At 39.8% G+C, this 27,973-nt stretch overlaps 1 protein-coding gene across 3 annotated transcripts; it reads left to right on the plus strand.

Moving 5' to 3' along the window:
* Positions 1-212: 212 nt before the first annotated feature.
* LOC113123054 (aryl hydrocarbon receptor-like) lies at positions 213-27,744 on the plus strand. Of its 3 annotated transcripts, none has more exons than XM_026294809.1 (11): positions 213-627; positions 9,020-9,210; positions 19,269-19,408; positions 20,901-20,990; positions 21,165-21,279; positions 21,404-21,531; positions 21,721-21,923; positions 22,152-22,261; positions 22,728-22,869; positions 22,987-24,631; positions 24,728-27,744. In XM_026294809.1, the coding sequence occupies exons 1-11, from the start codon at positions 569-571 to the stop codon at positions 24,806-24,808; spliced, it is 2,904 nt and encodes a 967-aa protein (XP_026150594.1). In that variant the 5' UTR covers positions 213-568; the 3' UTR covers positions 24,809-27,744. The 3 variants fall into 3 exon arrangements, with proteins under 3 accessions (XP_026150594.1, XP_026150595.1, XP_026150597.1); XM_026294810.1 differs by having other exon boundaries at positions 24,731-27,744; XM_026294812.1 differs by having other exon boundaries at positions 19,302-19,408.
* Positions 27,745-27,973: the final 229 nt, after the last annotated feature.

A 27,973-nucleotide genomic window follows, 5' to 3' on the forward strand; every position in this document is an offset into this window, starting at 1 on the left:
TGATGTTCTTGTTTTATTGATATTTCTGCACAGTATTACAATCAGTGTGTTTGAATAGACACAATTATAGTCTTTTCAATAATAATATTTCATGCTGTGTGGTCTGCTAAGTCAAAAACACCACATTCTGGATGTTACAGAAGCAGAAGCAAGCATGCTTGAGTCATAAAGAGTCCAGTCCACCTTAAAACCCAGCTTTGGCAGACTGTGCATACACATTTCCTGAAAACGCCCCATACAAGAGAAAAAGGAAAAAGTTAAGTGGCTGTGAATAAGAATAATAATAATAAGGCGGCATTGTTTATCCAAAGCAGGAGGGTTGGACATAGGTTCAATTCTGCGCCAGCCTTTTCTAAACCTCATTGCCCTCTCCCTCTTCAAACATATCATTTATTTCACCAGTCTCACTCGCACCGCACCACCGAGCAAGGTCAGCGTCTGTGACCGCATACGGGAGCTGTCAACGCGGCACGAACCCTGCGCGGACCCCGGCGGTTTTTTTAACATTGGCTTTGGACTCTCCGGCTGAATAAACGACGGGAAAGCGACCGCCACCGTAGAGGACATCATGCTGGGAAATCCAGGGACTTATGCTAACAAGAAGAGGAAGAAGCCTGTTCTCAAACCGTAAGTTAAGACCTGTCAGAAACAGGAGCTGCGGGACTTGAGAGCTATTCTCACTCATTTGTCTGTTCCACATGCAGGTGTTGTGCTTTTTTCGATTTCATGTTTGTAGGCAAACATTTAGAAGTTACCTAGCGTCGGACTTTATTAACTTTATGTCACGGTTCACAGTGGACATTTCAGTCAAGAACAGTTAGCTAACGCACTCACAACAACGCCTAACTAACGTTAGTTAACGCTAGTTAGCTAACTTTCGGTTTACTTAAGCCGAGTGCTGCAGATTACACAACCATGGCAAATAAAACTAATTCCCCCTTAAAACGCGATTGTATAATAAATTCGGTTCACTCATATTCAACACGTTATTAAATCAAACTTAGTCAGAAAATGAACCGATTTAAGGTGGACCGCATCCTCAGCATGCCAAAGGTACATTTATAAGTCCAAAGTAAAAGTTGTCAGATAGTGGTACTATGGCTAAGTAGTACTCCGTAGTACTTTGTAGTACTCTGTGAAGTTTCGTCCAGTGTCTGTGTGCTTTGTGAGCTGGCCGTGGTGTCTTGGTTTTTGGGGACTACCTTAAAAACGTGTCTAGCTTGGATCTGGCATGGATATCTTGCCCTCGCGCATTAATCACAATGAAGTCGGAGAGTCGGCGGCTGCTCTCACGCGATGCTCCGAGGAGGGCGGGGGCTCGCGGGGCGGAGGGGGTCGCGCGGGCTGAGAGTATGTTATTGTAATGTGATACGGCCTCGCGCTTCGTCGTCCTGGGATCACTGCTGGCTCTGTGTGTATGTGTGTGTGTGTGTGTGTGTGTGTGTGTGTGTGGGGGGGGGGGGGACCATTTGGAGGACCATTTTGAGCCGAGAGGAGTGAGGCCATTCTGACCGGTCCTCACTTTGTCACTTGTTTGAGGGCTCAGGCTTAGGTCTTAGGTCTTAGGACTGAGGTTATAATTAGTTCTGCGTAAGGGTAGGGGTTGACGTTAGGCTTTTAGTTGTGATGGTCCAGGTCACTGTAAGGTGCTAGGGAATACATTATGTCAGTGTCCTCAAAAAGAAAGTACAGGTAGCCTGTGTGTGTGTGTGTTTCTATGGTTGTGTGGACACATTTTATTCTGAATACCATTCTTGTGAGGACATTTTGGCTGGTCCTTACAATTTCAAATGTTTTATTTATTTATTTTTTTTTAGGTGTAAGACTTTGTTTTATCATTAAGGTTAGAATTTGGGTAAGGCTTGAGGTTAGTCACCTTTGTTTCTTCTTCTTAGTGTTCTTTAAAGGTGCATTAATGAATATAAAAAAGTGTGTGTGACTTGTGTAGCCAAGTATGGTGACCCATACTCGGAAATTTGTGCTCTGCATTTAACTCATCCCAAAGTGCACACACACCGTGAACACACACCCGGAGCAGTGGGCATCGCTGCAGCACCCCGGGAGCAGTTGGGGGTTCGGTGCCTTGCCTTTCCTTGCCTTCCAGCCTCCATGACACTGCTATCTACAGCATTTCTGCTGTCATTCCAGCCTCTCTAAACAGAGCTGTCAAAATAGGGTCCTTCAATTGGACTGTATGGACTATTCCTGCCACTATGTAAAAGTGAAACCAAAATATTGTGATTATGGAGCACCCAGAGAGGTGAGTGGTTATGGACGATGCCCCGGGTGTGGGAGTACAAATTGTTGTGTTTCATATCTCCTCACTCTCACTTTAAGTTACTGTTAATATGACATATTGTTTGGGAAATTCACAAACACAGGTAGGCTAATTAGTTTTCGTCAGCTCAAGGAGTGGTCAGTGCATCCTTAAATGTGCACTAAGCTCATTAATTCATTTTTTTTGCAGTTCAATCACATCCACATCACCTTTATAATGTAACCTAAAAGCTGACAACTATTTTTTTCAATAATTGGTTGTTCAGTGAATAAAATATCAGAAAATAGTCAATGGTCATCGCTATTTACTATTTACAGTACACATATTCATTTTGGTTTTGTTGTCTGACCAACAGCCAGAATCCAAGCATGATGATTCAGAATCTGAATCATCTTTATTAGCCAGGTTTTGTGCACAAAGAATTCGACTCCAGAGTTTGCTATTATACAAACTAATAAATACTTATATTTGAGAAGCTGGTACCAATTACTTTTTTATGTTTTTGTTTATGAAGTGACAATTATCCATCAAAAACATTGCCAATTTTTTGTCAATTAAGGTGCCTAAGGAAACTGCCATTTACAGTTGGGGTCAGTAGAGTCCCAACAACAAATTTTTGGCCCAAGTACCCAATCCGGTCATGATTATTGGACTATTAGACTGTTCTTATACAACTTTTTATTTATATGTTCTTAAGCACATCATATCTACTTTCAGTGTCCTATGTTCCTTGGGAGCATTAGAGTTTAATTACATAAACACAGAAAATTTGCAAAATGTAGTTTTACTCTATGAAAATTAGAACAAAAGCTATTTTCAATTATCAAAACTGTTGATGACTTTTTTTTTTTTCCTTTGAATGTTGGCAATAACCTTTCTTGCAAAACATTTACGGGTTGCTCCTGTGCATGTTGAGTAAATTCCTCAATGCAGCATTCATCAGTATTTTTATATAAACAATGGATCAAATAACTTTGTAGAGAGTTGCTTGTACTGACAAACCTGCAAAGATTTATGACTCACTTCTGTATTCACGCAGTTCTATGAATAGTGTTTGATGTTAATGTAAGGTAGCAACTAATTGGCTCAAAGTTTCACATTTACAGTAACTGAAAGGTAATCTAAATAATACCTAAGCATCTGTTATTAAAATACACCTTTTCTGGTCCAACTGTAAACCAAAGGCCTTGCCCTCCATCACATGCTATTAGTTTTAGTTTTAAACTGATTTACTGAAAGTTACCCAATTGTACAATAGATGTATCTACTTATGATGCTCTGCCAATTTGCAATTAGGTGTTCCCAGGGTAAATTCTAAAATAAAAAGGTGGCCTGTGTGCAGACGGCTGTGTTTCTGTGGGATGTGGGACTGTACAATAAGGACTGAGGCTTCCTGGACAGCCAGCTGGGCTCAGCTGTACAAAGGCACCATTGAGTCTGACTGTAAAAAGCTGTGGTTACTACATTGGGGCATTCCATGGCAGACTGTCCACCAAAGGTTTCTGTTTTATTACCCAGATGCTGTCTGTGTATGTAAAAAAAAAAAAACATATTTAATATATCCTATGTACTATTTGTCTTTGTTCCTGTCTGACAGCAGCAATTTTTACTTTGCAAGCAGCGTTGTTCTCCTGCATTTCACACAAGTTCAAAACTTGACTCATTTTGTCACATCTCCACTTTTAGTTATCCAAATTGACAAGTAAACAATCACTTTTAAAATATGAGTTATTTATAGTGTATAGAGGTTGTTAAGGCCCCAAGAAGGGAGGACATTAGTAATGTGTGTACTTAACACTGTGGATTATAATTAGATTATAAGTAATACTGTGCCATTGCATTTAGTATATGAAGCAATGATATTCCTATTAAGTAGCGATAATATGCTTGACCAAAGCTGTTATGGCTGTAGAGAGGTTGGTGTGTCGCAAGGTGCTGTGTGTGTTTCAAGTACCGCCCCCTTGTTGCTGCTGACGTCTGCGTGAGCACCTGTCACACATCAACCATCAGAATGAGAGTATAGATACCTGGAGAAGGGAGTCTCAGGGGGTGGTCGGTGGTTCGGGGTCTCTCAGAGCGTGCGTTTCCTGTCTCCTACCTAGTGTGGTAACGTCGTGATCTCTTCTCGTGCCTGTGCATGGTGTTTATCTTTGCTTAGTGTTCTCAGGTTTTTGTTTGCAGTGTGGTCCACCGGTTGAGGAGAGTGCTCTCGGTGTGGAAGCTGATTTCTGTTTGTGTTATACTTACCCTGCGTTTTTACCCTAAATGGTTGGTCCTCGGCTCTTACTTTTGAGTAGTCCGTCTTTAGTTACCCATCATTATTGTTTCTGAAAAAGCTTTCTGTTAATAGCAACCTCACTGTGACTTTGTTTTCTCTTACCTTAACCCCTTCCTGGTTAGCCATGTGTTACACCCACCCCTAGGACGTAAGAAAAGCAAATATTGATTGCACAGAAATGTAAAAGTGTTCTGAGAAACACAAACATGCATATGTGCTGATAAGAGATGTGGCAGAAGGCCAAAACACTCCCAGTACACACAGACACAGTTAGCCTTTGTTCTTTGGCCTTTGTTTCAATTTCAAAGGGGTGTCCTCTTAAATAGCAGTCAAACTTCTTTATCATTGTCTTACCACTGTTTTCGGGAAAATGTCACCATCAAAGCCAGAACTTGAAATTTACCTTAATGATGTGTCTGCATAAATAACTTCATTAACCAATTTAATCAACAGCTCAATTAAGTTCATTATTGTCTCATTACTATTTGAAAGTAAATATATCATTATGTTTGTTGGCATGGTTGAGCAGGGTAAAACAAAAGGTTGTGGATTGGGTGGAACCAGTAAACACAGGGTTGGAGATCTAAACTCAAGCTCTTAATGCAGTGCCCTTGAGTAAGACTGAAGAGAGAAAAGTGTTGCTTTAGGCAAGTGTCTGTAAATGAATGTGAATATCGCTTATAGCTGGGTGCCTGTGCATTGAAGCAGTATTTCCTAAAGTTAAAAATCACTTTGCATGCATGATAAAAAGCTAGAAGGAACTAGTATAGTCCTCTCCCTTTCCTCATTAACAGAAGCGGGTGCTTGCATAGTACACGGATCAGAAATTTCTTAGCACAAGAGTTTTAAAAAACGTTTTTGTATATAAAATTCTCACCTGTCGTAAAAGCCTCTGTGTGCAGTTGTCCACTGTATGTCCACGTTTTAAATGCCATGTCCACATAGAAGGCATGGCATGAGTGAAGCAGCAGCTCTAGTGCTCTGTCTGTGTTTATGCAGGAGGAGTTTAGGTACAGTATTGAGTTGAGGGTCACTCAAAAATAAGTAAAGCATAAGAATTACATGGCCTGTTTGCAAAGACCACTGGGTTGAAAACAGCAGCGTATCTGTTCTGCGACAGATGACTGAATAGCATGGTCAAAACGCTTTGTGTGAGACAGCTCATAGATTCTCTAGAACATTGGTAAATACTCTTGTTTTCATGTCACACTATTATCACATCTTAACATAGCTCTAAGATTCATTTGGTAATTGAAAATTTATTGGTGAAGTGATGCTGTAGATCTGTCCTTTTATTTTTGTAATCATTCACGTCACTTCTTAAATTAGTTGTGTGCTGTGTGCAGCAGCATTCATCCCATTTTCTGTCTACATGAGCAGAAAGTGAGAAAAACAAAGTTTAGATTAATGGACAATAATTGCCGTCACTGCTTTGTACGATATTGGTAAATGGAGCTGCTGTTGTTATAACTCAGTCAGTCTTTGTTGTTGTATATTTATGTATAACATGTCATTGTGTCAATTCTCTGTTCTATTTTTTTTCTCTCTGTCTGGAAAGCTCTTTGTAGACTAGAACCTGTTTTTGTAAACTATCTCATTTCCAAATTGCCATCTGTGTTTGTCTGCATTTAAACATGTGTAGAAAGCACGCTTTTCATGAGTCATCCCTCTAGGATCTGGCATTGCCTTGATCTGCAAAGACAAATGTGTGTCAGATTGAGTGCAGCATGGGCTGTGTTGTATTTGTGACACAGGTCTTTGGGTTCAGTTCTGCTCTTCTGCCGCGATAAGGAATCTCAGTAGAAGTCAATGGACGAGCTTAAACATCTTGTCCTACGATGAATGCCCCGGTATCTACTGCTGTACCCTGTAATCCAAGGCAAATCAGGCTGGAAAAATGGTGCTCAGTGTTGACTTGTGTCTCCACTAGAGTGAGCTCAGTCCTGTTTTGCTTGTGAGAAGGTACAGCTTAGGTCTGAGGTCAGCAATTGAGTTTAGGCTGCATGCACTGCAGACTGGTGGCAAAGGAAATTGAACAGGGTGTCATTAATTAAACCTCTTAGCTACCTTTTTTTGCACACGGCCGAACAATGCATACCCAAATTAAACTAGCTGTTGTCTTTACATTTTAAGGGTTATATTGATGACCTTGGTGTCATTTAAAGGAAAAGCTTTCCAGTTTATTATTTCACGCTGTAAAATATGAAATATGACTCCCCTTCCCCTGTTTGCCCAGCGTTGTCAGGGAGATGGTACTGTAAGGCTGCCGGACAGTTAAATCCCCCCTCCCCTTCGCCCGCAGTACAGTATGACACATCGTAGGAAAGGGCTTTTCATTGGCTACAACATACGTCAGTCATCATTGACAAACAATGCGACTGGCTGATTTTACTGTCATTAGAAGTTGTTCTCTCCCCCTGACTGAGTTTTGCTCTGAGTCGTGACCCCCATTGGTTTTCGTACTGACTTACGCTGTAAAGCGAAACGAACAAGTTTGATTGAGGGCTCGTGTGCTTCACAGAAGCTTGCTCTTTCTGTATGTATTGAATAAACGGCGAAATCAATCGTAAAATGAACCAGAATATAACTTTTCATGAGGAGGACGATGGTTTTATGGATTTACTCAGGGATAATATGTCTTTTGGACTAAAAACATGGAAATACAGCCCAAATACAGTTTTTGGTCCACCACTGGGCCCGGGATTAACCAAAATTTCAATGAAGAGAGAAATTCAGAAAAGGGGAGTTCACAGCTTGAAGCTACAGATATGCTATAATTGTAATTCATCTGGAAAGATGGTGTTGCTAAGGATACTTTGATGAAGTGAATTCATTTGATCAGAATCCAACAGACTGATACAAAACACTGACGGGGCTCCTTCTACTAGATATTTACAGAGTAGACTCTTGGTCATGAACATCTGAAAGAGCCACTGTTGTTGCCTCATGTTTAAGAGAAATCAACAAGACGTTTCAGTATAGTGCTAACAATGATGTTTGATGAAAATCAGTTTATTTTTAATCATTGAAAACTTAGTTGATACATGTCAATATGCATAAATTCAACATTATCAATCATAATATCTGAGCTGCTTCTACAAAGGTTATTTACCATCAAATGTAGTTTAGATCATCTGTGAATAAATAGGTTTTTTGAGGCCTGGCCAGGCTGAGTTTTCCACAAAACATGTGCAGTGGAGGTATTTCAATTATGTTGTCCCATTTGCTCCTGTTCACTGGTTTCACCTCCATTGTAGCATATGTGACTGATTTGTGAGTAATGACATGTGACTCTAGCAGGCCTCGGGAGTTTGTATTTTGCTGTTAAGCATGGGTTGTCAAGAGAAAGTTCAGCAAAGTAAATAAAGCTGCTGTCGTGGTAAAAACTGGTTTCCATTTTGAGAAACTACATAAGTAACCAATGGAATGAATTGTGGTAGCTTTGTCAGTGTTGCATGCTGGTGTCTGCACTATATATTCTGCATCAAAGATCATTTTCTTGTGCCACACTATTGTTTTCATGTTTGGAAAAAAAAGAGAGCTTAGCTGTGTTTTCTTTTTTTTTTTGCCTTTGAGTAAGACCAAACAGACTGGTCTGTCTCATTGATGATGATACTAAGATATGTCAGTGGGTTCATCAGACATTTTCTGGTTTCACTTGCCAGCAACTTGTTTTTACTACTATAATATAGAAATTGTGGCACTATAGAATTTGACATTTCTTATAGATATAAAAGAAGATATAAAATAACCTAAAATTGACTTTATTATTGACAGACATGAAACTGTTAACATCAGCGTTTTTTTTTTTTTTTGTATTTTTGCCTGTAGAACAAGGATATGATGCTTGGTACAATTCTATGTACTAAAACTTCAAGTGCTTGTCCACCACTGCAAGAACTGGTGTGCTACTTCAAAGTTGGTAGTAGATTCAAAGGGCCCTGTTCATTTTAATCTGGCCAGAGACTTCATGTGTCACAGTGTCACGAGCTTGCTATTGTTCCACTATCTGTTTCTTGGTGGATTTCCTCATAAAGGAATCAGGCTTTCTGAAGAGCTTATAACAGGATGCCGTTGTTGTTGCGTTGTTCCAAGCTAAATATTTTTACCTTTGTGTTGGAAACAACTTCAGCTCTCATGTGACTTTGACAGCAATCCTGTATCTAACACTCATCATGGGAGCGGATATATTGCTGACTCACCTGAACTACAGCATTGTTAGTGTCATCTTTAGCTGCCTCTTGTTTTTCCTTGAGTAAGTTTGAAACTGCTTGGAGCATTACAAAAATGTTAATCCGACTGTCTTCAAGCTGTTTAATTGGCATGTGTCATACTGCACACCATAACAGATGTCATGCTCTGGCAGGGCCGGTTAACCAGGCAGAACAGAATCGGTATCTGTCCACAGTCAGCATATTTAACACTTTACTAACCAGCTCTATTTCATTCTTTTTGCTCCTTAGAAAGAAAGTCCTAGAAGGCAATGAAGTTGTTAAATCAAATCCTTCAAAGCGACACCGGGATCGGCTAAATGGGGAGCTGGACCAGCTGACGGACCTCTTGCCCTTTCCCGAGGATATTCGCTCACGTCTGGACAAGCTCTCGGTCCTTCGCCTCAGCGTGGGATACCTGAGGGTTAAAAGCTATTTCAAAGGTGAGGACAAGCCATGGTCAAATAACATCCAGGTCTGTGATTGTAATTCCTAAAGTTTTGCCCAGATAAGACATGGTTTGAACCTGGGATGAGTGTGAATCTCAAATTTTTAGGCAAGTATCACCTAAGAATTAGCAGTACTATAGATATAGAGTATATAGATATATAGATTATAGCACTTAAAGTTATTGGAACTGGAACTGAGAGTAATCTGCAAATGTACCAGCTATATATTTGGCAGCCAAGGCAGGAATGAAGAGCATGCAGGAATCTGGTTTTAGGAAACAACACATCCTCAGTACTTGTTAGCTTACTTCACCTGCTTTGCAAGCAACACTTACAATAGTCACTTTGAAAAAAAAAAAAAAAAAAAGAAAAGAAATGTTTTTTTACGATTCAAATCTTAACTGTAAGTTGATTAGACGTGCAAGCACCGTGGCTTTGAAATCTGGTGAATCATGTGTGTGTGTCTATTATATGTGAGTCACGCACATACCGTCTCCACCACCTGCAGATGATTGTTTTGTTTGAGTCAAACACACTAGCTGAGATGTTGGCAGACAAGCTGCTGAGTAAGTTTCCTTGATGCCTCTGGCTTCATTGATGTTCAGTAAATTATGCGTTTTGTGTCTGTGGCTTTCTCGTATATTGTATGTGATGTTGTCAACGTGTTGTTTTACTGGACAGCACCAAATCTGTGCTCTGTCCATCAGTAACCACCTGTCCTGAATCTGATGTCAATACGTTTGCTACCCAGAGAAATATAAACAAAGTTTCTTTGACGCATTTAGTTTGTGCAGGTTAACAGCTACATTAGCAAAGGTTGTTAGGGTTAGGGGTTAGGGTTCAAATTCAAGGAGTTGTTGAAGTAATAATAGAAATGTGCAGAAAATGTATGGTGTTATTATGATCAGCTATATTTATAGTCTCAATTTACATTTTTTTTATTTTAGCTATATTAATTTCTGTGGCACCCAATAAGCACATGTATTGTTATTTAGCTAGTTTTTTTTTATTTTAGTTTTTCTGTTTTAGTGAAATGTAACAAAGGGAAAACGTAAGACTTAAGGAAACTTGAAAAGTTTGTAGCAACACGTTCCATAGCCAGCCAAATTGTTTGCATTGTGAACATGCAGTATGAATGAACATGTTACGTGCAGCCAGAGGAGCATTGCTTGTTCTCACACCCTTTTGCCTACTTTTTTGCTATGTAGACACTATCATGCAATCACTTCAGATAGTAGTTTCGCAAAACTTTACACACGTGTGCTTTTACGCACAACTATGATAACCTCCCCCCTGTATTACTTGCTTTGAGAAGTCAGTTTACAGTGGTTTATATGCAGCAGGTGGATACCAGAGAACATTACTCAAATGTAGTCTGGATTTCTACAGCTGCATTGATTCATGTGCAGTATCTATTTGATCAAAACTTTGTGGCAGGTTTGTTCCCACCCAAATCCAGCTGACTGTCCTCATTTCTCTTCTTTTTCCCCTCTGTCTTATCCTTTACCCAGCATGCTCTAGTCAAAGGTCAAGGTCCTGCTCCAAAACAAATATTCACCTTAAACCTTTCTCTGTAGCACTACTGATGTTTTCAAAATCAGGCAGCGTATCTCAAATGATTAGCTCTTACACAAAAAGTAATTTCTTTGAACTTTTTACAGAAAACCTGCTATAGAAGATGTTGATGTAAAAGTCTGTGATAATGGTGAACTCATGTGCAGTTGTTTTGGAAAGAAAAATGACATCCATCATCAATTTGGTTATAAATGCAGTGCTGTGTTCCAGCTGACTTGAGTCCTGTGTCAGATTTTGGAGTTTTGACCAAAAATAAATTTTAAACAGTGGGGAAGGCTAACAACTAAAAATATAAAATATTCAATGGAATTTGGTCTTTGTTTTCTGGAAAATTGTGGAATATGAATTTTAAGCTTAACTTTGGTCATTCTGCTCAGACAGTTATGGAGAATTCAGTGAGCTGTCATTTTTTTTCTTTCATTGTGCAGCTTTAAACATTGCAGCCATCCTTTTTCACTTTCAGTGTTTATGCCACTGCATGTCCCCCTGATGCATCATATTTTCCTAAGATCATTTGATAGAAGCAGTAGTCTGGCGTACTGAAAAGACCATCTGAGCCATACTTCTCACATGCAGTCCTTCACCTCATAAATACTGTGGCTTTGTCTCAGCGGGTAATAAGAAATACACAGTTATTACAGAAATACTATTTTCAATAAGAAGTCTAATATTCCAGTTATGGTTAATAACCAAACTGCATTACTTAGGGTAAAATAAGTTGCTTATAGGCTTATTTCATTTATATTTATGCTATTTTATGCTTGGGAGCAGGCTCTGTGAGTTACTGGCTTAAGATGCCCCCCACCACGTCAAGATATTCCACCTGTCAGTAGCTTGTAGCAGGCTGTAAGCTAGAAGAACAGGACGTTCCTTGTAATCTAGAGGGTGTTCAACAATAGGACAACAATTGTTGGCGTGTCTTTAACAAAATACCTTTGGTGTGCTTCATCTAACAGTTTGTGCTGCCATGTGAAAACTGACAGAGGTGGTTCAGTGCGTTCACATTGTGCTTCCTGTATTTATGAGCATAGTCACATTAACATATCCAGCTTGACTGGAAGAGAGAAAAAAAGAAAGCATGTGTGAGTGAGAAAAGGCTAATTGACTTTCTTCTGTATGAACGTCACCAATAGGATGTGGAACAGAACAGAACACATCTTTATAAACACGGCCTGTCACCATTTACCTGTTGGCTCTGGCATGAATGGAGGTGACATACAATACATCTATAACAATATGTAAAGTGTCACGCTGTTCTTGTTTACCCTGACACTTTACACCATCTACTTGTTTTGCAAAGCCCTGCTGAAAGTGACCTGTTTTGTATTGATGATATGTCTGTTTGATAGGTGGACAATAGAGCTAAAAAAAGTCTGTTGTTCATTATATTGTGGGATATCAGATTTCAGCATCTCAGCATTTTGTTTTGCTTACTTTCAAGAAAGTACAGCTTTGGTATCACCTTTAGTAAGACGAGGTACTACTATCTCTTAATTTCAGCCAAGGTGTTCAATTCTCTGACATTTGATCAGTTTGTTCAGATTATGCTTTTTGCAGGATTGTTGTGATTTTGTTACAGCTGCTCTTATGACAAACAATATTTTATACTTTATATAGTAGTAAAAGGTACATTATATTTATTGAGCCTTGTATGAAAATAGTTATACCCTTCAGTATTTAAAAAAATGAATATAGGTTATATTTCACCAAACACAGAGGTCATTTGAGGTTATCTGTCAGTGCAACATCAGTGCAACTCTCTACATGTTTACCACTGAGTATATACTTTTATTCTGAGACACACGTGTTCTTTTATGTAAGGATGAGTAGGTGAAGGAATGAAGACAGACAGCCCTGCAGAAACAGGATCAAATGATGAGGAAACTCCAGAGGAATGTCTAAGACGTCGTTCGGGCTCTGACATAAGAACATCCAGTTTGTAAAACAAAAAAAAACACAGTTTCATTAACATGATGGAGTTATTTTCTAATCACTGACCTGATGAGAAACACCAGGAATGGTGGGACATTATGGGACTTGGTAATGTGGAGCCCATCTAGACTTTGGAGAGAAATGGCTTTAAATAAACATATGACAATAGCTGTGCAGTATAAATTTCCACCTGTAACAAAACTCTGTAAATATACTACCAGTCACAAGGTTGGACACAGTTTTCCAAAGAATTGAATGAGAAAGTGTGTCCAAGTCTTTGACTGGTAGTGTAAATAATTTACACACAGCCTTAGTTTACATTTTATCAGCATGGATAGATTTAACATTTAGTCAAACAATGGATTCCCAAAATATATGATCTTTGGTGTCTGTCTAAACAAGACGACTACGGTTGACTTGTCCCAGTCAAACCATAAGCCTGGTATCAATGTTCAAGTGGAGACATGCCTAGAATTCAAGATAAGGATCACATAAACCATTAGGTAAAAGAAAAGGTGAACAAGCAGTTGTACAGGGGTGCCAGCGAGATTTAATCAGAATCAGCATTATTGACTAAGGACAAGAAATTTGTCTCCGGTACAGTGACTTTCAATGTGCAGGCAACAGAATCTATTTTTAAATGTACATTCATTTTGATAGAAGAGCTTTCAGAGAGATAGACATGATTATGAAACAGGTTATTTATGGCTGTCCTGAGATTTCTCTTTGAGCAAACTGGACTGTGTGCCTCATAGCGTGACTTTTGAGGCAGTGCTGGATATTTTGAAAGGCTTGTGGCTCACTGCTGCTGACATATTTGTGTGACGCTGTTAGAAATTTGAGGAAAATGTGGCCTGACTTTCCAAGTTCATTGAAAACATCCAGGGCCTGTTAGCAATCATTGTTGATGTGGTAACACAGCATTGTGTGCTATAATTTGATATCACTGGGTATTTGGGATATCTGAATCATGTACACACAAACCTGCACATATGACACAAGTGGAACAGAAGGAATAAAGAGGCAAGTACAACATTTTGGGTTTTGCGAATGTTTGAAGGTTGGAGGAGAGAGTCAGCAGGGGGAGTCCCAGTTTGGTTTGTTATTGAACCCTAATGGGCTTGTTCTGAGAGTATGTTTTTTTTAAAGACATGTATTTTACTTATACATTCCCTGAAAACCCCAGCTAAACTCACCTGTCTTCTCAGTGTCATCATATGTGAGAAGAGGACAATTTACAACTATGGTAGCAGTTGCCTGTTAGCTCTTGATTTATGACTTGCCTCTCAGTGTGTCGTGAGAATGCGAGCAACCGCTGGAGAGAGATTTAATCATGTTTTCATTTTTTCCATTTTCCATTCTCTGGAAGGTTTGCTCTCCAGCTTTAAACCACATCGCTACATCTCCCTCATACCCAAATGTTTTCTTCTTGTTCCCCGTTGGCCGGAGCAGAGCTCGCCCACCAAGACTTTCTGTGACATTTTGAGGCTTCCAAAACTGGTGTTTGTTTATGTGCCAAACCAGAATCAGCTGTCGTCCCTCTCAGAGTTTGGTTGGGGAATCAGAAACACAGAAGATGTATTATTACATTTATTTAAGGACTATGAATCAAATCTGTGAGGGTTTGGAAGGAATTTGAAAATATAAACAGTGAGATTTTCAGAACGGGCATTTGGCTTTAAGTGTTGATTATAATTTGCATATATTTCTAGACCAAAAGCCTTAATAATTGTATCCATTTACAAACATCTGATTTGTTTTGGCCAACGTCAGACATGTAATAGCTAATGTTAGTATTTCTGTCTCAAACTATTCCTTCAGAGAGGAACTGACTGCCTGATAAGAACATTTAGGCGATTTAACACACAAGGTACACCTAAAACAGTAAAACGGCAACCTCAACTTGCATTCCCCCCCTGTTTTTATGCCCAGTGCTAAACTGATGACATTACTTTTCAAGCAGATAAAAAGAGCCTAGACAGCCAAAAATAGCTCAAAGATTAAAACAACAGATGCCCCACACTCTCGTACAAGAACCACCGAAACAGATGTTGTCTTGAATAGCATATAATCACTGTTTATTTGGATGTAGGACTATCAAGGGTTTTGTGGGTTTTGTGTTAAACCTTTTTAAACCTGCAGGGCTATCTCAAGGCTTTTTTCAGGTCCTGGACAAGGTGTGATAGTGAACCTGCTCATCAAAAAATCTAAATGATGAAAATAAAACCAGTCAATGAAAAAATACCTGTTAATTAAAAAAATCCATAGTATTGTTGAGGGAATACTTAAGCATACACTCTTACACACACTTATTAGAAGTAGACTTTTTTATAAGATGATGCTACAATTTTCATAATACATGTTGGGTTGGCTGTGAAGACCAATGTTTCCCATCCAGAGTACATCCATCTCCTTTTTCTTCGTTAAATGTCTACATAGCACACTTGTCTGATCATGAAAAAATCAAGGCCGTTTCCTTCCCCTAAAGTCATGGAAATAAGTGAGGACATTAATCAAAAGACTGATGGGAGGATGAACCTGTGGACTGAGTGACCCAGCTCATTGACTGTTCGACTATTTGTTGCAAGCACTGCCCTTTCCTGCACATCTGCGTGAGAACAGAGATCTCTGTACAGGATCTTCTGGAACTAAATGTTTTCAAATCAAGATAATATTCCCCTATGCATTGCTGGCATGCTTTATACTCTCTCTGAATCTGGCATGCCTCCAACATGTGACAGCATTTCCTTTTTTCCTCTCTTTCGTTTCAGTGTGCATGTTAAAACTTTATGGTAGATGCTTTTTACAAAGGATATTGTAATGTAGCATTTCCAGAGTTTTTACTTTAGTTTGTTTTATCTTTCATTGTTTATCAACTATCCAACTTGTTGAACACTGCCCAAAACAAATGACTTGTGTTGATCATTATGCCTGCATTTTTATTCTCACTATTCAGTGCTTCAGGCCTGGGTTCCTGAATAGTCAGACTAGATTGCATGCAGATTAACTCCGGTCCTTCATAGGTCTTTGGATTTCACTTAATTACCACATGATGAAAAGATGTCAAATCCTGTAAAGGCTGCCTCATTCCCTGAGTGAGAGGGATGTTTTCTGGGATCAAAAACATCTTCTGCTTTTCACAAATCCTATAATGGCCTGTTTTTGGAGACAGGAATCTGCAGTTTGATGCTGAAAAAGGGCCTTTTGAGGTGTCACATTACAGCAAGACTGAAAAAGTTTGAATGTGTTGGAAGAAGCGTGGCTGTAAAACGTTTGATATAGGAGAATATATTTATTGTTAAATATGGGGACAAAGGCATCTCTTAGAGGCTGATGTATCTTTGTAGCTGGTTAATATTGATTAGAGAATATTTGTCCTCATACTTGAGTTGTCCAGTTACATGAATGTTTGTGAGTCCTTCCCATTTCTGTCTTCTATTCCATCGCACACACAAGTCGGATGTCCTTCAGTGTCCGACTGCACCTACACAAAAATTAAATGTATGTGCACTAGGTTGAGGTCACGCAAAGTCATTGGTCGTCTTAGGTTTCACATTCTTTTCATATTTCAGAGTAAGTGTTGTTTTCCACTGTGAAGCATGCTGAACTAATACTTAGTAGTGGATAGACAAATATGCATTTTGTGATCTACATGATAATCACTTTCTCTTGGAAACTGACTGAAATAATATAAACAGAGCTACTTAAGGTACAGTGAATGCACCACAACCGGGTCTAGACTTAGATGTGTTAGATGGCATTGTAGGAATTAACCTAAAATCCGATGTTGAACTGTTAGTCGGTAGTTTACGGAGCAATGAATCTGGCTTTGGTATCAAAATCATTTTGTCAGTGCCAATTACTTTGCTACAGTATTTTGGTTACATGTGTAAACCCCCTTCTTCCAGTCTGGGAAGGTGGTGTCTGTGTTTGATGTTACTGAAAATCTGTTTTTCTTCCTTCTTTGCCTCCCACAGACTAACAGTAATGATTCTCTGACCTCTGGTCAGTCTCCAGCTAAGTAACAAACACCTTTCTTCTGGAGCAGCTTGGAGAAATCTGTCGCACATGAGCAACTCTGCTCAGAACAGCACTGTAAACTGTTAGCAATGGAAAAGAGTAGTGAGGGAGAACACAAGGCGAGATTCACCACAGGGAAAGAAAACTGGAATGAAAACAAATTAAAAAAACGGCCACAAAGACGCCTACTTACTGACGCAAACAACAACAAAGAGAAAAAAGTACAGTGTAAGGGATGGGATGGATTATCCAGAATTTGACTTGAAGTTTGATAGTCTACATGTGCTGCAGTAGTAAAAATGAGCTGTGTCTGTGTGCATATCTATTTATTGTAATGTGATTTAAAATCTGGTCTGTCTAAAGGTTTGTTTTGATGGCATGATGTTGCTGCACATGTAACTCATATTTTATGCTAATATTGGCTGTATGCATGGATTGCAGCCCTGCAGCGTTGTGTAGTGTGAATGAGTGATTATCAGAGTGTGCAGCCCTGGGTGTCTGTATAAAGGCTGTGTTCTGGCTGAGGGTGGGGAGTGTCTCTATTTGAGGGGCAGTATTCAGCCCTTTCCCTCCTTAAAGAAGTTGCGTGACAGAGCTGGGCTGACTGGTTGGGAGAGGCCATATCCTGGGATTTTCCTGTAGTGGCCGTCCAGATAAGGGAAGCACTCTTGTTGGCTATTGCTTACAAAAACCCCCCAGGGATAGATACAAAAGGACCAAGTGTGTTTGTGTTATTTCTGTGTGTGTGTGTTTGTGTGTTACATGTGTGGATATGCAGGCTGTCAGGTCAGTTTTGCAGAAATGAGAAAACCTGTCTTCTGGCAGGGGGCCAGCAATTGAAGCTCGGCCACGCCAGATAGCTGCTTGTGCTGAGCTAACATGCAGAATATTAACAGATCCACAGGAGGGTCATGTTTATGGCACGACCACAGGGTTACCTTTTTAAAAACATACATCAAGAAGGGAACCGGCATCAGAATGAAACAGTACAGCACAGAACCCCAGTGCAGCCACAGGCATGTAAAACTGCAGCTTTAGTGCCTGTTGGTGCTAGTCAAGCCAAGCACAAACATGTTCAGCCATCTCAACCAAAAATATGCAAAATTATTCTTATGTATACATCACAACAGTAGCATAACACTTTTGAATTTGAGAAGCAATCTAAACAAGACATGACATGGCAGGCTGCCCAGGAATACTGATGAATAGTGAGGAGCTTCCAGCTGCGACTGAGTAACTTCACTGCTGGCTTGTTGCATACGCTGCGTCAACACTTGAAGCTAAATCCAAACAAAACAGTGGAATAGTAGTTGTTGTATTTTGGTTACCTCTCTCTAATATAAAAAAAAAATTTAGATGATGCCAAGTTTTTTTTTTTTTTTGTTTTTTTTTGAAATCCCTTACCTGGAAATGGTTGTCTAAACTGGCTTTGTTCTCTGCCTGGCATGTGTTTGACACCCAAATCAAATGAATGCTGTTGGTATTGTATTACCCAATACAACCTGAGTGTTACATACTCAGATTCTTTAAGTCACAGGACTTCTTAATTGGTAGGCATTGGCAAGTTGCAGTACAGTCACAAATGTGATTGGTGGATGAGCATCTAAAGTGGTCATGATACATTAACTGTATGTCTTCAGGCGAGCTGCAATACTGCTGTCATCTGACATTTTGCCCAGTAAAATACATAAAAGGCCCATTATACATTTCCCAGCAACACGTCATGTACAGTCACACTTTTAAACCACAAACCTGTGTGTGATTTGTTCACTTAGACCAGTTTCAGGGAAGTAGAATTAAGTATGCCAAAAAATGAACACTCATTTATTTTAGTGTTGCAATAAAGCCACATATCAGATAGTACGGCACTGTATATGTTAAATAGTACAGTCTGCATGTAATTATTATGAGACTGATGAGAAATGAGGCTAAGACATGAAGACTGACGCAAAGAGAGTTTGCAGAGTTTATTAAAAGTCATATTGAAATGACCTGCAATGACCTGCACACCGTCTGATTCTACGACAGGCAGCTGCATTTTAGATGATTCAAGCATGAGTCATTTCTTTTTTACATCACATTATCATTAAGAGAGCAGGACCAAACTGCAGTTCTGTGAACTGACATTTTTAAACATTTCTAGAAAAATAAAGTGAACTATGAAAACCACCAGTCTAATGCTTTGCAGTTAAAAAGCACATGACACACCACTGTCTGCAAAAGTCTCCCTTGGCTCAGGAATTACTTCTTCTTGAGACTTTTTGTTTTAGCTTTTGCAATAATTCCTATTGGTTATAAAATCTAAACAGGATTAAAGGATGTGTTTTGTTGTTACAAAGAGATCTTATTAAAAAAAAAAAAAAAAGGCAAGACAGTCCAAGATAATCCAGCAGTCAGACAGTTATCAAAGCTGCAGTTTGATCAGATTTTTCAAACCAAAAATAATTAGAAATATATGTAAGTATGAACCTGCCAGTTGCACAAAGTTGTTGTCAGTGAACAAAATGTTAATATTACCTCTTCTGACTCTCCCTCCTGTTTTTCCAACTTGTGTGCAGCGACCATGAAGAGCAGTCACAGCAGTCTGATGTTTCCTGGAGTGAACGGGCAGAACGGGAACAACATGGACACAGCAGGTTTCTCTGAAGGAGACTTCCTGCTCCAGGTACAGAATAACATGAGGATGAGTTAACCTCAGGCAAAACTCAACCACATTTGTAAGCACCACAGCTGTGACAGTGGTATTGATGCTATTCTGGTGTCATTGTTGAGATCACCTGAGGTCAAACTGAAAACTGGACATATTAATCACACTTAAGCATGCTTCGTGTTACACCCATGTAAGAATATGTGCCAACCAAAACTACAGTGCCAATCCCATAATCTAGTCAAATGAAACTACTCGTTCATACAGGAGAACCATGTGTGGCAGGTTGTTGTAATAGCATAGTTGTTCTGTTCTTGAATGGCTGTAGTCATTAATAGTCATTGTTCTTACACACACTCCAGTTTGCAATAGTATTACACATTAAATAAAATTATACAAAATCAAATTAGGAATCAAAGTAACTTTCAAATAAAAGCATGTTTCTGTTCTCCGACATGCTTGTACTCACTCGTTTGGCCAGTTGTGTGCTCTGCTTCTCTTTTTCAGTTTTTGTTTTTTCTCTTTTACCTGTTCTGCAAAGGTAAGCAGTGTTTGACCCAGTTTAAACTGTGGTCAGGAGGAACAGTGTCACCACATTGACCAACTCAGTCTACTCACAAGAAAAGTGCATGAACACACACACACACACACACACACACACAGCAGAAGCCAGCAGAATAGATTAAAGCTAAACAAAGTCTCATGGCCTGATTGAAAGCTGGACAGCCAGAGGCATAAAGGTGCATAAATGCGCAGTCACACTTTGTTTATTTGTGTACTAGTCATGTTGGGTAAAGCTAAACCAGGTCTATCCGTTCATGAGGACGTCATGACAGATGACGCTGCTTGTCATGGGGCTTTTTGCCAAAGCATGGCCACGCTATGTGGTTCCTAACCAGCCTGTGCTTGTCAAGTGACCTGCATCTTGTTTATTTATGCACACCAGTCAGATGTATTGTCACTGATGACAACAGGTCATGATGATGTAATATAAAGGGCACTTAAAATTTAACTTTATTTGCTGACTGATGGAAAGTAGATTAAAATGCAACACATAAAAACTGGTGGAAATTCAATTGTAAATTGTAATTGTTTTTCCAGTCAGATCTGTAGCTTTTCTTTCTTATGGGACTGTAGAACAATCTTTGAGTCTTTGGTAATTGTTTCTCTCTTTATTTTCTGAGGTGCCCTTTTCAGAAAACTTTTTTATTTTAAAATGTTAATACACAAAGAAAACTTAATGTACAAATGATTGTGTGGGTTTAATTATCAAGAAAGCGATTTGTTTGAAATGGGTGAAATTATCTATGCATAATGTTAATCTGCAGTGTGTTAATCATTAACACGTGCATCTTTAAATGTGTTCAACACAATGAGTCAACCGGAATATTGAACGTTTCACATAAAAACAAAGACTGATACACTAATAAATTGAGGTTTTGTGATTGCTCACACAATAAACCTTGTTAAACTGGCTGCCTGACTGACTGACTGACTGTTCCCTGAACAGGCATTGAACGGGTTTGTGATGGTGATCACGTCAGAGGGGCTGATGTTTTATGCATCTCAGACAATCAAGGACTACCTGGGCTTCCATCAGGTGAGATGCTGGTTGTCTTGAAGCGCTTTAATAATAGACACAATATTCTTTCAGTGCCAAATAATTATCCTTTGCAGTTGCTTTGAAATCTTACGTGTGAGGAGCTTCTGTATACAGCACAGGTAAATTTCTGGATTAGTTGTTTAAGTGTTGTGGTCTCTCCTCTGCCCAAAGTCGGATGTGATTCATCAGAGTGCATTTGAGCTCATCCATACTGATGACCGGGACATGTTCAGACAGCAGCTGCACTTCGCTCTAAACCCCTCACCTGTTGGATCAGGTGTAGATGGTGAGTTTTCTGAATGAAAAATAAGATATATTTTTATTCAGGCTTTAACGTAAGTCTAGTCTGTGCACTGTGGGCTGAGATATGGATTTCACACTTCGTTGTTTATCTCCACCTATGTTCTCAGGCTTGCAGAGTTGTGTTAATACAGTGATGTACAGTCCCGAGCAGCTCCCACCAGAAAACTCCTCCTTCTTAGAGAGAAGCTTTGTGTGTCGGTTCCGCTGCCTTCTGGACAACTCCTCTGGCTTTCTGGTGCGTTTAATACCAAAATTGACCAAATGGCCTCTGATTGAACTAAAAAGTCTCATAAACATCTCATGCAGGTCTTATGAAATAGTTTGAGTCAAATCAAGAGGCTGTCACACAATAAGCCTTGTTAAACTCTTTCCATGCCCCCACTCTCCATCAGTAACACATCTCATATTTGTTTATCCAAATCAGGCGCTCAAGTTCCACGGACGACTGAAGTACCTCCATGGACAGAGTGTTTTGAGGGAAAACGGGACATGTAACAAACCTCAGCTGGCACTGTTCAGCATCGCTATGCCTGTCCAGCCTCCATCCATTGTGGAGATCAGGGCCAAAATGCTCCTCTTTCAAACCAAACACAAACTGGACTTCACGCCCACAGGCATCGATAGCAGGTACAGATTCTTCTATTCCTCTTTTTTAATCAAGTGGAGTTTGTTTCTTGTGAAAACATCTTTTTTCATGAACTGCAACAGAAAGTTCAGGAGGCTGAGACTAAACCACAATTTTCCAAGGGTCTAACTACAGTAAACTTAACAATGGTTCATTTCTTCAACTGCTGATCATTAGCTGAGTTTATATCCTGCAGCATAAATTCCACGTGTTCTTTTGTCTCTCACCAGGGGGAAGATTGTTCTGGGCTATTCAGAGACTGAGCTGTGTATGAAAGGCTCTGGGTACCAGTTCATCCATGCTGCTGATATGATGTACTGTGCCGACAACCACATCCGCAGTACGTGGCAATTTTAAATTTACTTTCACAATAAATATTAATATTAATCACATTCACGTTGTTTGATGGAAAAGGTAATCCAAAGGTGGTGCATTAGTTTTTATGATCATGAATTCTCCCAGGCCTGAATGAGGATTTCTGACTGTGCTGTCACGTCATAGTGTCAGTGTCTCTTTTCTCCAGACAATTGAGATCACACTTTAGTCCAATAAGACAAAAAAACCTCAGGCCGCAGCCAAGAAACTTCTGATGGAAAGAATTTTTCCGAGCACACTTAAAAACAGTCTGTTTTTAATGCTGTCATAAAGGAAAACATTCATTTTAGTTCCACTTGTTATGGAGGTATAACGTGGAAAAAAGCGAAAAAGTTAACACGTTTTTCTGTAACGATTGTTACACCAGGTATTTGCTGCTACAACATTGTTAACATTTGATTGTGTTTGTTTTGTTTCTCTTTATATCATAGTGATTAAAACAGGGGAGAGTGGACTGACTGTTTTCAGGCTCCTCAGTAAGTCAGGTAGCTGGGTGTGGGTGAAGGCCAATGCCAAGCTGATCTTCAAAGGAGGAAGGCCTGAATATATCATTGCATATCAGAAAGCTTTGGTGTGAGTGTTTGATCCTTGAATAATTTCACTGTCACAGTGGCTCTTTTGGTTGATACATTTTTGAAATGAGATTTTACTTTCACTACTTTTCTTCATGTGCTATTTGGTCTGTTGCAGCAATGATGAGGGTGAGGACTATCTGCGTCAGAGGAGGCTGCAGCTTCCCTTTAGCTTCACCACAGGAGAGGCCGTCCTCTACAACACTGGCCCCACAGTGGACATCACACAATTTCAGTTCAATAAGATGTTCAGCAACAACGACATGAGCAAGGATGTGGCCCCTGGCTCTTTACTGGACTGCTTTCTGAGACAGGATAAAAAAGCCTACACCCATACAGTGGACCGTCCCTTACCTGTGGATCAGGTGTTCATGGACAGCCGGGCCCTGGTCAATATTCCCAGTGACGCATGGCAGGAAAATGGGGAAACAGCCACAACAGGTGGCCCCGTTGTAGTGAAGGAGGAGGCCAAACAGTCAGTGATGTCTGTGATTGACAGCTTGGAGAAAATGGCTCAAAACGGTGAGCTTGGAGCGGCGTTACAGAATCTGGAGATGGGGGAAGCAGAGCTGATGGAGTGGGAAAATGCTCTCAAGAGATTCAGTCAGGATGAGTGTGATCAGAAGGTCACATCTGATCTGGACACCATCCTCACTAATGACATATTTGACTACATTGATACAGTTTTGTTCAAGGAGAAGGGAGAGGATTGTCTAAATCTCAGCCCCCCCAGCTGTCTCTCTTCAGTCAGCAATACTCAGCAGGACCTCTTCACTCAGGCTGCACAGCTCTCAGCCACTGAACTCAATCAGCCACAGCTGCTTCAGACACCGTGCTCTGATCATACTAACCCCCCAGTGAATGGCCTCTATGCTTACCAGCAGGCTGCAGTGAATGTACCTGTGGCTACAGGACAAAGCTTAGTAGAGCCTGCTCAGATATTCAACGGCACCCAGAAACTCTCCCACCAAACTCCCCTGATTGCTTCAACTGACACCAGCCTTCCTCCTCTTCAGCATCTGCAGCTCCAGGACATTGTGAGCCCAGCGATAGGGCTCAGCGTCCCTGACACCTCAGCTGACGGTGCCTTCTCCTCTTTTCAGTCGTGTCGGCAGGTGTCCCTCAGTCACATGGGCAGCCCTCAGGGGATTTCTGGACTCACGGAGCCAAGCCAATTTCTGTCCTGTCCTCAAAACAATTTGCAGGCTCCTGCAATGGCAGCAAATGGACAGCTGCTGCAGACCACTGTTAAACAACCAAACAATGTAGCATCCAGCATTATGGACATTTTACCACCCCTGATTCCTTGTAATGAATTTAGTTCTTCTAGCAGAAATAATGTTCCCATTTCCTTTCCCACAACTTGTCTGCAAGGAAACCACCAATTTGAAACGCACAACCACCAGTTTCAACAATGGTCACAGAGCCAGCAGCAAAAGCTGCATCACACTGGCATCATGCAGAACGGACATGACGCAATGCCAGCGTGCCACAGGCAAACTTCAGAAAGCCAAACATTCCCACATACTGGCCTTTGGCCAAATAGTGTCACTGGACTGAACCACACTCAGCAGGGTGTAGCATGTGGCCAGGCAGTTACTCACAGCAGCTGCATGTTTGACCAGCACTTTTCCTCCAGTCCAGCAGGTGGCGACTTCCTGGCTCTCTCTGGACCATCAGGCCTGAGGGGGGCAGACACATCTCTGGATCCGAGTCTTCCTCAAGGCTCCTGTTACATGCAGTGGAACGGCAGTGATGCTGTGGTAGGCACATCAGCTCATCGAATCCATCCTTATTATTATTCTTAATTGTTATAATTTCTCTAACTGTGTTTCCTCTACTCTCTCTTCTCTGTTCAGCAGGATGAAAGACTGTCCACTGAACTCAATGGGATTTTTGCCCCTTCTCCTTGTGATGTAGCCATGTACCTGGCAGAGTGAAGCCCGGTCATGTTGGAATTGCTTTAGCAGCAACTACAGAAGACCAAAACATGGTTTACCTGTATCAGCGCTTGTCCACAGACTCTCATGCTTGTGTTATTGTCATATTTTATATCACTTTGTATCATATGTACCTTGCCCAGTCGGTAATGTTGAAAAGCTGTTATCAGTTTCTAGTGAATATACACTATAGTCATAATGAAGTAAAAAGCCACAAATGCAAATTCAACAAGCCAAAGAAAGATTACTTTATAAGAGAGACCAGACTACATCAGCTCCCTGTTTCCAGCCAGGGACATCCATTTATTTTCCAGATTTAAACAGAAAAATACCAAAAATTGGAACTTAATGTTGTTTACTATAATAGTTTAGTAAAATAGTATAAACTTTATTCCAAGCCTAAAGAAATCACTGAAAGCAATAGCTGAAAACACAGCTATTCTTAATTATTACACCAAATATTTGTATATTTTAAAAGAAACCCTAAAATGTGGTTGTGTATAGATACAATCTGTAATTCAGTGTATAGTTTTGTTTCACTGGATCTGCTTTGGCTTCGAAAATCTCATGTACAGAATGAGTCGACACATGATCCGTGTCTTTATCTGTGTACAGCGTAAACATGATGTTATGGAGAACTCTTTCCAATTAGGGGGTCCCAAACTCTGACTGCTAAAATGGCAGAAACAGGCAGAGAACACACAGAAAATCACAACTGCTTGTCACTAAACTACCCGTGTGATTCAGATTCACTCTGCTTACTGCTGCTGTCGGGTATGCAGATATTTAGATTTACTGCATTACCTCCATTTCAGTAAGTATGTACAGCCACTGAAAATAAGAATAGCTGCATTTGACTTTATCTGGGGGCACTGCTGCTAATTAAGACCTGTACTTGTGGACTATTTTGAGATATACATGCAAACTGTTTATTTTTTGACAGAACTCACATTGATCTGCACCTTTTTTCTGTGTGCAACATCAACATTAGCAACTAAAAAAAAGCATGTAGGATGTATTTTGGATCTGTAATCATGCACTTAGCAAGAAAGAAAGTCTGAGAATTGGTTTATAATGTGGTAGAAGCCTGTTTGATTTCAAACACCGATGTGGTTTTACAGGCAGCTTATTCTTTCTTACACTGAATGTGGGGTCAAATAGAATGAAAATTAAAATATGATGATAAAATAATTAGAAAACTATTGGAGTAAAGGTCAGACTGAGCTGGGCCCTCTGCTAACAGTGACCAAAACCAGTGGTGCATTCAGGTGCTCCTCAGGAGCCTTGTAAGTCACAGACATACATATTTTCAAAGCAAACCTTCCCTTGGACAACAATCCTGAGTTGACGTTTAGACAACTGGCAACCTGTGTTGCAGGTGAATGGTATATAATATCTCAAAGGATCAAACACCTGGTAGTCCCCAACAGAATGCAAACATCTGATAGAGGCAAATCCGCTGTAATGTTGTTATGCAAAAAAAGAAAAGGATTTGGTCAGAAATGTATACAAGTGTGCAGCATGTTGTATTTGTTTTCACGTTTGTACACACCAGTGAGGATAAATCTACTTATTGAAAGTAATTAATGGACCAATCGTTTTACTAAATTTAGTTAATGTAGTGGCATTAATGTGTCACTCTTTATGTTGTACTGTTCTTGAAATGCAGCTATCAAATGATGCAGTCCATGAATTTGGACGCAGCAGATTGAATGTTAAAAACAAGCTTCATACCGGCCGTCCACAGACCTTTAGTCACAGATGAATCTGCAGCAGCTCACGCCTAAATAAACCTCTAGTCTGTAATACTCAAACTGAAATATATTCACACACTGAGCCTTATACACTATAATCCTACCGATTTCTTGTGCCTTCTTGCCAAATATGCAGTTTAGAAGTATTTTCATATAAATATATCTGTATCGCCTTTTATAAAGCATGTGAAGATGATGTTTTCTTCAGTAGTTCTTGTTTTTCTAAGGCTGGGCTTATTTGAGGGAAGCTATATTTATGGGAGATTCAGTGTCACCATGATAAAAGTGTATTTCAAGGCTCTGACTTTCCATTACACAAACACCCTCAGCAATGAAAACAAGGGAAAACACTTAAAACTTGAGTTGTGTGTTATTAGTAATGAGATGGTAAGACATCTGTCACTGATGAACAGAGTGAAAATGTACCAAGCAGCATGTTCTGAGTCGACTGTGTGCAGACGTTAACTGGTCTTACGTTGCTTTCAGATCACATTTGCTTTGCTGTGTCGATTTCCTGTATGCTCTTCACTCTGTTTTGGCTACTTAACTGACTTTCACCAGATGTAATATTCACACTACAAAAACAACATTACTACTTAACATTAATTGAGCAAGAACAGCATTAACATGGCAGCTTTACCGTATTCCTGCTGCACTGTGGGAAATCAGTATTTTACCTTTACTTTAGAATCGATTGTGAATGTTTTGGAAATACTCTTTAGTACAATACTGAAAATAGCAAAAAAACTAAGTGTAATCTTAAAGATGTGGCCTTCTGTCCTGTGTCCTGGGTGCTTATTATTCTTCACTGTGTTGTCAGAGCAGTGATAGAAACCTGTAGATGGTCTCAGCGTGAATCAGACTGTGGAGCTGAAGGACAATCTATCCAGTCAATGTTGAACTTTGATACAGACATGTCATGACTGCAGCCACTAAACCTGGAGCAACGTGTTTTATTCACAGCTGTGTTGATGGTTTTAAACAAACATGTGCCTTTAAAGTTGCTTCTTTTATTTTAGAAAAAAAAAAAGAGAAAACAAAAACACAACTACTCACTTTAGTAAAATCCACTTTTGTTTAGCCAAGTATACTATTTATACCATATTATATGTCAAACAGATAACCAGCCTTTGTCTACTGTTAAAAGCTTTTTTCATAAATATATGTGTGCAATGATTCAAATTGTGTCTGGCTTGTTTCCTTTTAAACTCAGTGTTGAAAAGCAGCTGAAACTTTATAAGTCCATCCTAAATGAAGTGGTCTGATCACAAACCTAAGTCATAGAACCAAACATAAAAGAAGAGCCACTTTCCATTTGGTTAATAAGATTTCCTTGCTCTCTGAGGACCCTCCAGTCCTCAGTAAAAGAGAGGAATAGCATATTTCCACTGTGAGGAAATGTTTTCCCAAC

This window comes from Mastacembelus armatus, chromosome 21 (genome assembly GCF_900324485.2).
Source record: "Mastacembelus armatus chromosome 21, fMasArm1.2, whole genome shotgun sequence".
Taxonomy (NCBI): Eukaryota; Metazoa; Chordata; class Actinopteri; order Synbranchiformes; family Mastacembelidae; genus Mastacembelus; species Mastacembelus armatus.